Here is a 14,397-nt window from a genome sequence, read left to right as displayed (position 1 = left end):
GCCCACATAAATACGATACGATCATACGACTATACATATATTGACCATCTTAAATATGCTTAAATAGAAGTGTTTTTTCATTTCTCATGCTCTGAAAGTGGCTCATTGTTTATCTATGAAGGGGACTAAAAGTGATACGATTCTGCCCTAGGGCGTTTTAGTACCTACGTTTTTTTTTTGCAATAAGCAATGAAAACTATAAACTAAATAAAATTGTTGTATAATTTCCATTCTGATAATTAACTTCTGATTCCTCCCGATGTCTCCGAAACATAGTATACTATAGGTAGGTAGGTACCTACTTATTTTAGGTACCGGAAGACGCAGCGTGGAAACTTGGGAAGGTCCCAGACTAGATGGACCGGCGATCTGGTTAAAGTCGCGGGAAACCGCTGGTTGAGGGCAGCAAATAACCGTTCGTTGTGGAGATCCTTGGGGAAGGCCTTTGCCCAGCAGGGGACGTCTTTTGGCCCAGATGATGATGATGATGACTTACTTTTGTCTTACTCTTCTTTCAGTGTGTTCGTGTACGACAACAAGGAGAACTGGGACGTCATCATGGGGGATTTCTGGACTGAAGTGCGCTATCTAGAGGAGGAGGCGAAGAATTATATCAATTCCAGCTTTGCCAATTTGAGGTGAGAATGTCTATTTACACCATTTCGTTCCTGAATACTTTTTCTACCACACCTGACCTTCTAGCATGAGTTGCGTTCTCTCGCGCATCTTTTAATATGGGCACGAACTTACTATGCGGCCAACCCCGAAAACGTGAAAAAAAAAAATGCTGTTCCATAGAAAACATTATAAACAAACACCAAAATGTATGAGACGGCAGTTTTTTTTCGCGATTTCGGATTTGGCCCCATAGTTAAAGTTGTTCAGTATGACCTACATATCCACCACTCAGCGAATGGTCAAACTTTTATCCCATACAGGTCATCCGAAGAAGCCCTCGATGTACTGCTAAAGTTTTTGGAGTTCGACACGCGGGAGTCCATCCGTAACCAACTGGTGACCAAGTTCGACTTCGTAATGCGACAGTTCGCAAAGGAGCTCACCATCATCGAGGATACCTTTACGGTAGCTAACTCATTTATTTTATTTACTGACAGCGCCATCTAGGTACGTACTACAAGCGTTAAATTTGCAACTACAATATTTCGCACTAACTATTTTATCTACACCACTCTACCTACACATAGTAGTATGTATTTTCCTTTGTCTGGACCACAGACAAGACTTCCTCTAGACTGAGCATAGTAACGCTACCCCCTCTGCCACTTATACGGTAGTTTTACTCCATCTTCGAGTCAATCCCGTACCGTGATTGGTCCGTGTCTTTGAACGGACCAATCACGGCACGGGATTCGCTCACCTCGTCCCCCCGCACCCCCGTATTTTTGGCAGCATCGGTTTCATGAAATAATTGCTCTAAACTCCGTCTAGCTAGAGGATTCCTAGTCTATGGTCTGTACTAAAACTGTTTATTTGAAAATTGTGACATCAGGTATAAGATATACATTGGCGATAAGTATGACTTATTTTGTTTTTTACTACCTATAGGTACTTATAGCTTCTTATTGAAAACCTAAAGTAAACCTTGTTAGGGTTCCGTAGCCAAATGGCAAAAAACGGAACCCTTATAGATTCGTCATGTCTGTCTGTCTGTCTGTCTGTCTGTCTGTCCGTCTGTCCGTCTGTCCGTCTGTCCGTCTGTCTGTCCGTCCGTATGTCACAGCCACTTTTCTCCGAAACTATACTGTTGAAACTTGGTAAGTAGATGTATTCTGTGAACCGCATTAAGATTTTCACACAAAAATAGAAAAAAACCAATAAATTTTTGGGGTTCCCCATACTTCGAACTGAAACTCAAAATTTTTTTTTTCATCAAACCCATACGTGTGGGGTATCTATGGATAGGTCTTCAAAAATGATATTGAGGTTTCTAATATCATTTTTTTCTAAACTGAATAGTTTGCGCGAGAGACACTTCCAAAGTGGTAAAATGTGTGTCCCCCCCCCCCTGTAACTTCTAAAATAAGAGAATGATAAAACTAAAAAAAATATATGATGTACATTACCATGTAAACTTCCACCGAAAATTGGTTTGAACGAGATCTAGTAAGTAGTTTTTTTTTTATACGTCATAAATCGCCTAAATACGGAACCCTTCATGAGCGAGTCCGACTCGCACTTGGCCGCTTTTTTTTAAGTAATGTGTAATGTTGTTACTCGTCCGGATATATTGCTACAATAATTTCTTTTAATTTAATTGGAATGTAAACCTATGAAATTTACCATACCTACATAACTAAAGGCAGGTTTTTCTTTACCTTATTTATTACCTATGTCGCGAAGTGTAAAAAAAAACATTATAATTTTATAGCGGTACCGCAAGAATCCTCCTTTACTACGGAACCACCCGCCTAATGCTGGCGCCATCTACTGGGCACGAGCGTTATTCAACAAAATGAAACGACCAATCATGAAATTCCAAACGGTAAGTCACGTGATAAAGCTCAAACAATAGGTAATATTCAACTTAAGCACTGTCAACGTCCATACCACGTTGAAAACACCGGTTCTCGTCCGATCACCGAAGTTAAGCAACGTCGGGCGTAGTCAGTACTTGGATGGGTGACCGCTTGGGAACACTACGTGTCGTTGGCTTTTTGCATATTTTTACCCAAAAACAATTTTAGTACCTGAAAATAAAATGGATGAAAATTATTTTACCATTCGTCATAAAAACGAGGGATACTCGTATTTTATGATCAACTACATATTTTGGTTTAAGGTCCCCGAATTAAATGATTGCGAACAAAGAAAGGAAGCATTTCTTCAATACAAAAACATGTCTAAAGTCATCAAAGACTATGAGAACGCGAAATATAAGGAATGGGTGTCTGTCTCTTCAACTTTCGTCGACAATGTCATGAAGAAAAACATTCTAAAAGTTCAATTCAAGAAGGAAGACGGTAGGATATTGACTCTTTTGTAGCTTTCATTTTGTATCGTACTATACCTGTCTGTCCGTCCATCTACCCGTCTGTCACATTGCTAAATATCTCGAAAACTGCTATCGATTAGAAATTTGGAATAGTCATGAAGAACGTTACGTGAGCCAAACACAAGTTTAGTTACTATTAGGTCAATTAGGCCCACTTGCACCATTCCACTAACCCGGGGTTAAGCAATTAAACCGTTAACTCAGTGTCAAATTGTACTGGCAACCATGTTTACTGCAGGTTTAACCAGTTAACCCCGGGTTAGTGGGCTGGTGCAAGTGGCGCTTAGTGGGGTATGATTTCAAAGAGCTTAAAATGGTACATTCCAAAACAATTTATAGTACATTTTTAAGTATTCAGATTTTTATATATATTTGGAAAATAAAATTAAATATCAAAAAAACCTTATCTCCGAAGTTTATTTTTATTGTTATTACTTTTTTTACGTTTTTTACATTATTACAACTATCATGTCTTTAATGTATTTCAAGCGGATTACTTTGAGGATATAGGTAAGTTTTATTCGTATCATTACCATCTTATGATTATCATCAATCATAATAATTCATAATTAAGTTGAGAATGTAGGCTGTGATGTAGGTAATCTAAATATGTTTCTGTTAAATGGAATTCTTAGAACCCACGCCATCTGGCGCACCTGGAATGAAACTGACAGCGGCGGGCCGAGCGCACGTCAAAAAGAAACAGTCCAGCCTGGAACTACGTCCGGCAGATATCGTTAACAAGCAAATCGCTGAAAAACGGAAGAGAGATAAAGCCCGTAAGTTAACCTTTTGGACGCCAATGACCGATATATCCGCACCGTATGTTCAACGCCAAAGACCGATTAATCGGTCACAGACCACAGAGCAACATAGACCTACGTGCATATGCATTAAAGTTCAATTTCAGTTTTGGCACTTCGGTCAGCGTGACAGCTTTTGTGTTTGACACGGCGCCGAAAAGGTTACAATAAATTACAATACAATACATTAAGCACTATTATGACTTAGTTTATAATATTAAACGGGTTGTAATTTAAAGAAATCAGTAACATACACTCTTATTCTAATTTACAGTTATGCTAATGAGGTTACCCGGCCAGCATTATGAAAATGTCAGATCGCCGAGCTCTGTCTCACTACTCGCAAAAGAAGGATTGGTAATTGATATACATTTTACTTTTTATTTCATGACTACACTATTACTACACACACATACACACACACTACAAAAAATGTGTCTTAAATAATGTTGATAGTCTAAAGCGGTCGGTACACGTATTTAAACTTTTTTCAGACCGTTTTCTTGATAAATTTAATAAAACATAGATTTCTAAATGTCAGTAGTTGACATTGCCAATAACAGATGGCGCTACTAGTCTGTCCACTGCCAGCAGCGGCGCCAACATTTTATACGATAAATATTTATTTAAAATGAGAGGTTACCCTCATAACAGATGGATGTGACCTGGCGAGACCTGACCGTGCACAAGCTAGTCCAAGAGTACGACCTGGAGTTCCAGCCTCAGCTGGACAAGGACCTGTTCCTGTTGACACGTGAAGCTGAATTGATGGAACAGCTGGGTTAGTACTTAAGAAACTTAAAAAAGTTAACCACCATTCCACTAATCCGAGGTTAACCGGTTAAACCTGGAGTTACCTTGGTTACCAGTACAATTTGACACTTGGTTAACGGTTTAATCGCTTAACCCCGGGTGTGTGGGACGGTGCAAGTGGCGCTAATATGTGTCAGAATTTAACTCATAATAAATCAAGCTGGACACAAAGTTACAGTTATAATAAGCGGCGACCTAGGATATTTAGGAGGTGCCGGCGCCAGGGGCATCGCTATTGCAGAACCTTCGAGTTTATTTTTTACTTAGTTCAAAAAACAATGGTAAAGGTCGCCGCTGGGTGTAATTCTACTAGCTAGCCTAACCTAACCTAACGTTGGAGTAGTCTTGCCCACTCTACACACAGTCTTGTCACAGTCGCTACAGCACCAAGTAACCTTTTCTCTTCCAAGCAAGGTTTACGTTGGTCTATCGGCTCGCTTGCGTCCGTGATCAGGGCCTACCGCGAACCACGTTCGACGTGTTGCCTCTCTGTCGCACTTGTAAATTCGTACGTAATTGTGACAGGGAGGCAACCCGTCGAACATGGTTTTCGGTAGGCCCTCGCACTCGTGAGTGACGTTTTCTATAACACAATGGTTAAAGGCGTCGAAGTCAAAACTTGGTTCAAAAGTTGTATCTTCGATTTCCCATTTATTTTATTTTGTTTTATTTTATTCGTATTCAACTCTTGCGGGCTTACAGGTGACCCCAAAACGCTCACAAGATAATACAACATAAAATGTGACGTTATCTATGAAAAGGGACCTTATTGTCGATGGCGGTTACGCCATTATTAACGATGCTCCGATATAAATACAATGCCGTGCGACTATGTGCGGCGTAAGCGCCATCGACGATAAGGTCCCTTTTCATAGAGAATGCCCCAAATTACCATACAAACAATATCAACTTACCTAATAAATAAATTTGTGTAACAAAGTGGCTTGTAAGGGTGTGTAACTTTCAGGTTTTGACCTCCCGACCAACATACGCGACGTGTCAATGCAGAAAGCTCGCATCTACTACGAACTGGAGGCCCTCACTGAGGTCATATCCATGTACAACAAAACTTCGTCATCCCTCAGTCTCTCGGAGACGTTTCTCATGAAGCGCCATCTGTTGGAAATGGAGCGACACGTGTTGCCGGGGCTGACTAGGCTCAATTGGAATGCGCTGGGAATTAAAGATTATATTAAGGACATTAGTAAAGGTAAATTAAATTGGACATTATCTCTGGAGGCCTGGCCAAGATGACAATCGTATATTGGCTAACGTCTAACAAATAGAAAAAATGTATAAACAGATGTTACGAAAAGTCACGTGGCGTTTTCAATCGTCAATTGTCAGCTTGGCTAGGTCCCCTATTATAAGTATGTACGAGTATATGCCAAGAAGGGCTAGAAGTGTCCTTCAGCTCTGGTATTGAGCGATATAATAGCTTACCAGGTTCAATAAAATTGGTTACACTGGTGAATTAAAACAAATAGGTAGATAGGTATGGCAATAAAAATAGATACAAAATTTCACTCCATTGGTTGCCAACGTCTATACCACGTTGAATACACCGGTTCTCGTCCGATCACCGAAGTTAAGCAACGTCGGGCGCGTTCAGTACTTGGATGGGTGACCGCCTGGGAACACCGGGTGTCGTTGGCTTCTTGCTTTATTAACTTTTTTTTCAGGTGAAAAATCCTTGAAAGCTGTTTACCAGCAATTGAAGATGGTTGAAAAGGAGATTGTATTTTTAATGCAACAGTTGGATATGTTCGATTTATTCCCGATACTCAAGCCTAAGAATTATGTTGATCCGGTGACGGGACAGCCAGATGACACGTGGCTTTATCCTTGTAAGGTAATTCTTGGTCCATAACCCAATTTTGGGGTAAATTCTGGAGCAAAGTAAGCACACGGTAGGTATACAAAATGTTTTTTTGGCTCAAAAATATTTATATTTGTATTTCTACACAGACATACTTTGTGGAAGTGTCCCACGAGCGACTGGAGCGCGTCGCTATGCTCTCGCGCATCTATGACCGCATCGGGCCCATACTCATGAAGCTAGAGTACCTGATACTGGGCTCAAGTACCGGCAAGTCCGAAGTCATGGTCCAGTACTATGAGTACTGGGAGAAGTACATCTTTAAAGGACTCGTTAAGTAAGTATTACCTACTTGATAATGATCGCATAGGGCCCATACTCATGAAGCTAGAGTAATACCTGATACTGGGCTCAAGTACCGGCAAGTCCGACGTCAGGGGCCAGTACTATGAGTACTAAGAGAAGTACATCTTTAAGGGGCTCATTAAGTAAGTATTACCTACTTGATAATGATCGCATAGGGCCCATACTCATGAAGCTAGAGTAATACCTGATACTGGTGGGCTCAAGTACCGGCAAGTCCAACGTCAGGGGCCAGTACTATGAGTACTAAGAGAAGTTCATTTTTAAGGGGCTCCTTAAGTAAGTTTACCTGCTCCAGCACCAGCAATGAATGTACCTTACTTATCTCTTATACCTTTTGGCTGCCCGATCTTCACCCATCCTTTCGAGATGGCCAAGCTACCGGAGACGATGCGCTACTGCGAGGGCCTACTTGGGTCGACCAACGGGACGCCGTCCTGTTGGTCATCCTAAATGTCGTTGGACGGACAGAGTGGAGGCAGATCTCCGTGAGCTCGGCGTCGGCGAAAGCTGGCGTGATACCGTTCTGGACCGAGCAAAGTGGCGTGCTCTTGTGTTGGAGGCCAAGACTCATTTTGGGTCATCGCGCCAGCCAAGTAAGTAAGTCTTTACTTTTGAAATGTTTGCAATAGGGAGGCGCGATTAATCAATTTGCGATACCTACTTAACTAAAGTGGTTTCCAAACCAGTTAACACAAAACATTTATTTATGTCACCGTGTATTTCTTCGTGTTTTGATTCTAGGCTTACCCTCGAGAACCTGGAATGCTTCCAGCAGCAGCTTAGCGAGAAAATCCCGTTGTTCCAAGTGGACGCCATGCTAGTCCCTCCGGACATCACTATGCGACCCACTCCACCTGAAATCTGCAATATAGTAGGGCGCGACATCAGGCATTTCTTCAATAGGTAACGATAATGTATCATTATTTCAATAATACTCTCGCCAACGTCCATACCACGTTGAATACACCGGTTCTCGTCTGATCACCGAAGTTAAGCAACGTCGGGCGCGGTCAGTACTTGGATGGGTGACCGCTTGGGAACACCGCGTTTCGTTGGCTTTTTTGCTTTACATATTTAATTTTATGGATTTCCGTTCTAAAAATAAGTGGTTCTCGTATGAGTGGATGTCATATCTTTATTTAAAGAATAAAGAATAAAGAACCTCGATAATCCAATCCAAACCCTCTGTTATCAGTGCTGTTCGTCAAATTTTAATATACATTACTGTTTATACGTTTAAAATTAAAAAATACCTAATTAAAAATTGGTTTCTTTCTTGTTTCTAGGTTAACATCGTTTCCCCGCTGGATGAAGAAGACCTGCCTGCCGTGTGCCCCGCAACAAATAAAGGAAGCCACAGGGAACGAGTTCTACGTGTTCTCGTTTTTTGAAGACATCCTGAGGGTAGTCTCGATCAACGACATCACTCTGCTTATACAAGACACGATCTATCGGCTGACGCAGGACATTCATACTTATACACAGAAGTAAGGATTTACAAATTTGTAGCTTTTTTGCACTCTTTACAAAAAAATGGTTGTCTGTAAAGTCGGTTTACGCACGATAATTTTGCGTGATAATGTCATAAGAAAACATTGATGAAAAATTGCATACTTTAATTCATGAATTGAATTCAATTATTATCGTCATTCACAACGTGGCCGTAACGTTACCATGGAGATCTGTCCACAACGTGACACTTTTTCCTGCATGCTACCGGTGTTCATCGATTTATAAGACGTTATCACGTCCAAAAGTAAAGTCTGCAAGTACCTACCTATATTAGTAAAAAGATATCAAAAGCCTTTAGCCTTTTTCTTGACATCAGTTTCAGTTTACAATCAAATCAGTACCTACCTATATTTTTGAATCCTATCCTATTCGAATATAATAACTTTCCTATCCGCAATTACATCTACCTACATTGTGACTAAATTTTATTCTTCAACAGGTGGCATAAATACCAGCACCTGTGGGCGTATGATAAGAGTTTATCCTGCGAAAAATACATACAAAAACACGAACAAATACAAAAATACGATGAAAAGTTCTTCTTCTTCGAAGACATTATAGCGGATTTAGACGCGCATGTCAAATTTGTTGACATCGGTGCTATAAGAGTTAACTTGAGACCTATTATACGACAAGTACAAGACCACGCATTGGAGTGGAAACAATGTTTGGGGAGCAGTATTGCGACGAAAACTAGAATGAATATGCAAGACTTAAAGAATCAAATTGAGGTTAGTCTCGAACACATACGGTATTGGGTGGTATGGTAAAAGGGAACGTCATGTCGTCACTTTGTTCACACAAATCACACCTAAGTAGGCAATTATTAATCCTAAGTTAACAAATTCGACTCTATATTCGCCAACGTCCATACCACGTTGAACACACCGGTTCTCGTCCGATCACCGAAGTTAAGCAACGTCGGGCGCGGTCAGTACTTGGATGGGTGACCGCCTGGGAACACCGCGTGTCGTTGGCTTTTTGCTTTTATTAGTAGTTTGTAATTTTTTTCAGACTTTTCGTACGACTATGAACATGAATATTAAAGGTCTTGAAGATTTTAAGTTGGTGATGGCGACTATTGCCATGGTACAGCAGTATACCATCACAGCCGAAGTCAAGTACAGAGGAATGCAGGATATTTTTAATATGCTGAGACAGCATGGGATAGACGTAAGCCGAACTACTTAATCTACTTTTATTCTTAAATTAATCGTAATGCTTTGAGCTTCCACTGAAGAAATACATAATATATCTCATGTTTAAGTCGATTTACGTAGGTATTTTTTTCCTAACTTGGTCATGGCCTATGTTCTTAACTTTCCGAGAGAAAATCCAAATTGAAGCTGAATTTGTGTATGATCCAGGTATCAGATGAAGACCTCGAATTCGCCAAAAACCTCCAAACAGCATGGGGCACGCTGTACCAAACGTCACTCTTCCGCGGCAACACTCTTGAAAAGACTAAGGAAAAGTTCTCCAAACTGAACGTGATAGAGATAGCCAACTTCCTGAAAGAGCTAGACGATTTTGTGGAAAAGTTCGATGCTGAAGGACCGGCGACCGTGGGGGAGGATATGGACAAGGGACTGTTGCTTATGGAGGTATAATATTCGAATATCTTCGGTCATTATCGAGATCAGATTTTTGAACAGGGAAAAACTCTATCTGATTGGTTTCAATATTGATCAACGTTGTCTTTATTTTTATTTTGAAACCTTACCTGCTGACTTGGAGAAAGAGCCTTTACTCAACAGTAGCTACACTGAACATTCTAGGTATAATGTGTGTGTCATCGATTTGACTTTATATACCTTTATGCTACAGGAGTACATAAAACATTTCGACGAGCTAGACGGCAGGAAGAAATCGCTGCAGGCGGCAGAACAGTTGTTCGACAATCCCCTTGCAGACTTCTCCAACTACAACCGAGCCAAGACAGACTTCCTGTACATGGACCAGGTACTTGCTGAACTGTTGGACTGACTCGGTCAGCTACAGTGAAGATATCGTTTAGGAAATCAATATTTACGTTGGTAACGTCGAGTTTTCAACAAATCGGCTCAACTTGCTTGTTCAATACGATGGCATGCAATATGATGACATTTAATTGTAGTGGGTGTGTGTGTGTGTGTGTAGTTGTCATCACCAGGGAGATTCCAAAGACTGAGAGGCATCTCGTATATTAGATTTTATTTTCCGGTATTAATGACATTTTCATTTAGGAAGTAAAATCATGTGCGATCACAAAAATCACTCCTTCAGTCTCTGTGTATCAGTCATGTTAGAGTTAGTCTTTAATATAGGTATTCTTTGTTGGTAGGTGTACAAGATATATAAGGCGCAGAAGAACGCAAGGGAAATATGGGCCAAGACCCTCTGGGTTAATCTGAACCCCCAGGCCTTGGTTGACGGGATCGAGCAGTTCTTTAAGGAGTACAGGTTCGATCTATCCCCTTTCCCCTTTACGTATATGTAGTGAATAATCCTGAACTAACCCTCCTCCTGTTCTCTCCTCCTCCTGTAAACTGCTGAGTGGAATGTTTTATCCGTCAGTATTTAATAAGATGATAATGATTATGAATTCATGATGATGAGAAGAAACATAAAACTTTGTCGAGACAACAGAGGCAGCCTAGACAGCACCGGGAGTCATCATAATCACGGTGCTAAATAAAACCCAAAAAGGTCGATAGTTTTAAGGGATTTTTGCTGCCGCTGCCTGACAATATGGTGCCTAAGCTTTATTTGAAAGTAACATTGTTTTCCAGGAAACTAGCCAAACCGGTGCGCCTCAGCCCCACGGGTCTCCAGCTCGACTTGAAGATGAAGCAGTTCAAAGGCGTCGTACCGCTCATGGTGTCACTCAAGAACGAAGCCATGCGCGAGCGGCATTGGAAGGAACTCATGCACAAGACTGGTATGTTCTTTACCTATAATGCAAACTGCACTGGAGCTCTGAGAGTTGAAGAGCCTCGTTTGCCGTCCACAGCTGAGCTTGGTACATGGAGCTGCGCTCACGCTCCTACTTCCACAAATCGAAAACGAACGCTAACTTGTGTGGAACTAGTATTTCGCCCTTTGGCTACTACAGAATAGACAACAGTACTTATTACGAAATTCTCGTTGTCTAACAAAACGGATTTTCACTACACATTGGAATGGAAGATCTCTAAACGCCACCTAAACGCTCAAATACTTTTTGAAGCAGACGACAAATATACATTTTGTTTAATCCTAAGCTCTAGAGAAACCTCCTCATGTTCGTCTTTACAACACACAGGGCAAACATTCGACATGTCCCCCGACCGTTTCACCCTCGAGAACATGTTCGCTATGGAGCTGCACAAGTATCAGGACGTGGCTGAAGAGATCGTCAACCACGCCATCAAGGCAAGTATAGTCCTCAATTCTCCTCATCGCTTTCGATGGCGATCGTCGACCGGACGATGGTTACGTGATACATGTGTTACGTATTTCTAGATAGGTACTCATTTCTCACGACATGCTGACCCGTATGTTTAAACCGCATAATTGCTTTAATTAATGTTAGTATGACAGTTTTAATTCGATTTTATATGGACGTTGTCTGTCCTGAGCCGTAATGTGTCTGGCTGACACAGTAGGTACACGAGCTAAAATTGTAGGGTAGTCCTACGATATCCACTCATCCACGCTTCGTGCGGCGAGCATGTCCGCTTCCTAATATGCTCAAAAAATCATCCGGGCATTTATCTCAGAAACCCTGGGATAATTAGATAGATCTATACCTACCTACAGCACTGAAATGAAAGCAAACACAGTGGCCATATTTTCTTAATCTTTTGAAAGTCATGCCTATATTGTGCGGCGCGTCATCGTGAACCTTGTTGCAATGCACAAAGGTTGATATTAGGCTGTAGCCGCGCGTGTCAATTCACGTCTTTGGCGGTCAAAAGGTCCAGTATCGATTTCATTAATCTCGTGTCTTTTATTAACAGGAGTTGGCCATAGAGCGCGGAGTAAAGGACGTGCAAGAGACATGGGCCAATATCCAGTTCACAGTGGCGCGCCATTGGAACCGGGGCGAGGATCGCGGTTACACGCTCAACCCCTGCGATGAAATCATTGTCAAAGTTGATGACGATTCCATGTCACTGCAGAGCATGGCTGCCTCACAGTAAGCACCAATTTAGTTGGTTAATTTTACCATTTTTACGCAGCCCTATTTAGAGAGAGATTCTATCGAGAGGCCTGGAGAGCAGTGGTAGGAAGAATAACCCATAGGAGTCACGTCCCTCAGACATGAGGAGGAGGAAGAAGATTTACCTATTGTAAATTCGTTGGTCTTCTTCGATCTAAGTCTTCGAAGTCCCGATGTCCTTTTAAACAAATTCAAATCTTGAAAAATAATGGAATAAAAACTAATTCAACTGTAAAAATCCTAAACATTACTGAGACACTGGGAGGATTTCGGGCGAAGTTGAGCACCAACAGTGGGTTTCCCTACGATAATGTATGTACATTTTTTTACAGATTCATCGGCCCGTTCCTCTCAGTAGTACACACCTGGGAGCGGCGGCTGTCCACCATCTCCGAGGTGATAGAGGAATGGCTGGCCACGCAGCGCAAGTGGCTCTACCTGGAGGGCATCTTCGTTGGCGGGGACATCAGGCAACAGCTACCGGAAGAGGCGAAGAAGTTTGACGACATTGACAAGGCCTTTAGGAAGGTGAATTATTTTTTACTAGTCTTCGGCTAGGCTTCGCATGGGTTGCACAACACCTTAACAAATTATATACTAAACCTTGGTCAAGAATATTGATAACTATTGATAACTGAAAACCGCATGAAAACCCGTTCAATAGTTTTTGAGTTTAACCCTTTTCAAATAACTATTTTTTGTGCTTTATAAAGCACAAAAAATAGTAGTGCTGTATACAGCACACCCGACTTCACCTGAGGTTTAAACCCACGACTCCCACGAGTATAGACCACATATTATAAAGGTTAAGTCATATTTTCCTTATGTACAGATCATGCTGGACACTGCGAAGAGGCTGAACGTCGTGGACTGCTGCTGTATCTCAGGTCGTCTAGAAGAGTTCATTAATCTAGGACTAGGGCTGCAAAAGTAAGACTCCTAAATGGACAGAAAAGTTTGTTATACTTAGTATAAATACTATCCCCCTTTGTTCATAAGCCCGCCACAAGCCTCAACAGATTAAGACAAACGATTAGGTATTACTTATTTGTGTCGCTTAACTTCAAACTCGGGTAAATCCATTCGATCCTCTCAGCAAATATCTACCCCATTACCTTTTCTTAGTACTAAAATCGCATAATCTGACAGATGGATTTCACAGACTTTGAAGTTAAAAGAGACTCAATTGAGCATTTATGAATAAAGCCCCCTTATTTATTAGAAAAAAGTTTCTGAGTTTCTATTTTATGTCTATGTCGATTCGACGTCCCTTTTACCGTTTGCTACCTCCACTTCTCCACTAAGCTGATCATTATTTGAGGACTCACTTCTTCTTCTTCAGTCGGTCCCTCAATACTGAGGATCGTGACATCATGTCCTTCTGTTGAAGACCATACTCACTAAATATGTACTGTTGTTCAGATGCCAGAAATCTCTGAACGACTACCTGGACTCCAAGCGGCGGATATTCCCGCGGTTCTTCTTCATCTCCACCGACGAGCTGCTCTCGATCCTCGGCAGCAGCGAGTGCACCTGTGTGCAGGAGCACATGATCAAGGTGTGTTTCTGGCTTAAAACCAGAACTAAAACGAGATTATGAATTTCTATTTAGTTTATGTCCAAACCCAGGTGAGACCCAGGTGAGGCATGCGTGATGGGTGACCATGACCCAGCAAACGTCTACTTACTGATAAACTTTTAATAAACGTTAAGTTAAGAGTAAAAGGAAGGCACAGAATCCCTGTATAATTCGCTGCCAATAGAATACAAGTTCGCCAAGTTTTCGAAATCGAATTATGGCCAAGTCGAGCAAAACAAACAAAGCATCATACCTACACTTGTACAGTACAGCCTTACCTACTACCTACCCTCTTTTCTCGAAGCCATT

The 14,397-nt window shown here is 41.4% G+C and overlaps 1 protein-coding gene and 4 non-coding genes across 5 annotated transcripts in view; all 5 read left to right on the top strand.

Annotated features, from left to right (window-relative positions):
- The window catches only part of LOC134655366 (dynein axonemal heavy chain 10), an 82,109-nt gene that overhangs the window by 12,340 nt on the left and 55,372 nt on the right, over nucleotides 1-14,397 (top strand). The window contains exons 18-40 of the mRNA XM_063510814.1: nucleotides 519-638; nucleotides 939-1,083; nucleotides 2,390-2,503; nucleotides 2,801-2,981; nucleotides 3,649-3,792; nucleotides 4,091-4,173; nucleotides 4,471-4,597; nucleotides 5,597-5,839; nucleotides 6,312-6,481; nucleotides 6,598-6,785; nucleotides 7,556-7,717; nucleotides 8,101-8,301; nucleotides 8,766-9,057; nucleotides 9,341-9,499; nucleotides 9,694-9,930; nucleotides 10,154-10,288; nucleotides 10,650-10,768; nucleotides 11,098-11,246; nucleotides 11,610-11,719; nucleotides 12,307-12,485; nucleotides 12,842-13,037; nucleotides 13,342-13,439; nucleotides 13,932-14,067. Of these exons, the coding sequence (XP_063366884.1) occupies nucleotides 519-638; nucleotides 939-1,083; nucleotides 2,390-2,503; nucleotides 2,801-2,981; nucleotides 3,649-3,792; nucleotides 4,091-4,173; nucleotides 4,471-4,597; nucleotides 5,597-5,839; nucleotides 6,312-6,481; nucleotides 6,598-6,785; nucleotides 7,556-7,717; nucleotides 8,101-8,301; nucleotides 8,766-9,057; nucleotides 9,341-9,499; nucleotides 9,694-9,930; nucleotides 10,154-10,288; nucleotides 10,650-10,768; nucleotides 11,098-11,246; nucleotides 11,610-11,719; nucleotides 12,307-12,485; nucleotides 12,842-13,037; nucleotides 13,342-13,439; nucleotides 13,932-14,067 (3,688 nt within the window). The remainder of the gene's footprint in view (nucleotides 1-518; nucleotides 639-938; nucleotides 1,084-2,389; nucleotides 2,504-2,800; nucleotides 2,982-3,648; nucleotides 3,793-4,090; nucleotides 4,174-4,470; nucleotides 4,598-5,596; nucleotides 5,840-6,311; nucleotides 6,482-6,597; nucleotides 6,786-7,555; nucleotides 7,718-8,100; nucleotides 8,302-8,765; nucleotides 9,058-9,340; nucleotides 9,500-9,693; nucleotides 9,931-10,153; nucleotides 10,289-10,649; nucleotides 10,769-11,097; nucleotides 11,247-11,609; nucleotides 11,720-12,306; nucleotides 12,486-12,841; nucleotides 13,038-13,341; nucleotides 13,440-13,931; nucleotides 14,068-14,397) is intronic.
- LOC134655578 (5S ribosomal RNA) lies at nucleotides 2,555-2,673 on the top strand. Its single transcript, XR_010097454.1, has one exon. It is a non-coding gene; the product is annotated as a 5S ribosomal RNA (ribosomal RNA).
- LOC134655565 (5S ribosomal RNA) lies at nucleotides 6,167-6,285 on the top strand. The gene has a single exon (XR_010097442.1). It is a non-coding gene; the product is annotated as a 5S ribosomal RNA (ribosomal RNA).
- On the top strand, nucleotides 7,754-7,872 carry LOC134655564 (5S ribosomal RNA). The gene has a single exon (XR_010097441.1). It is a non-coding gene; the product is annotated as a 5S ribosomal RNA (ribosomal RNA).
- Nucleotides 9,187-9,305, top strand: LOC134655577 (5S ribosomal RNA). The gene has a single exon (XR_010097453.1). It is a non-coding gene; the product is annotated as a 5S ribosomal RNA (ribosomal RNA).

This window comes from Cydia amplana, chromosome 16 (assembly GCF_948474715.1).
Source record: "Cydia amplana chromosome 16, ilCydAmpl1.1, whole genome shotgun sequence".
Taxonomy (NCBI): domain Eukaryota; kingdom Metazoa; phylum Arthropoda; class Insecta; order Lepidoptera; family Tortricidae; genus Cydia; species Cydia amplana.
The sequence above is the reverse complement of the archived record's forward strand: the minus strand, read 5'-3'. Positions and strand labels throughout refer to the sequence as shown.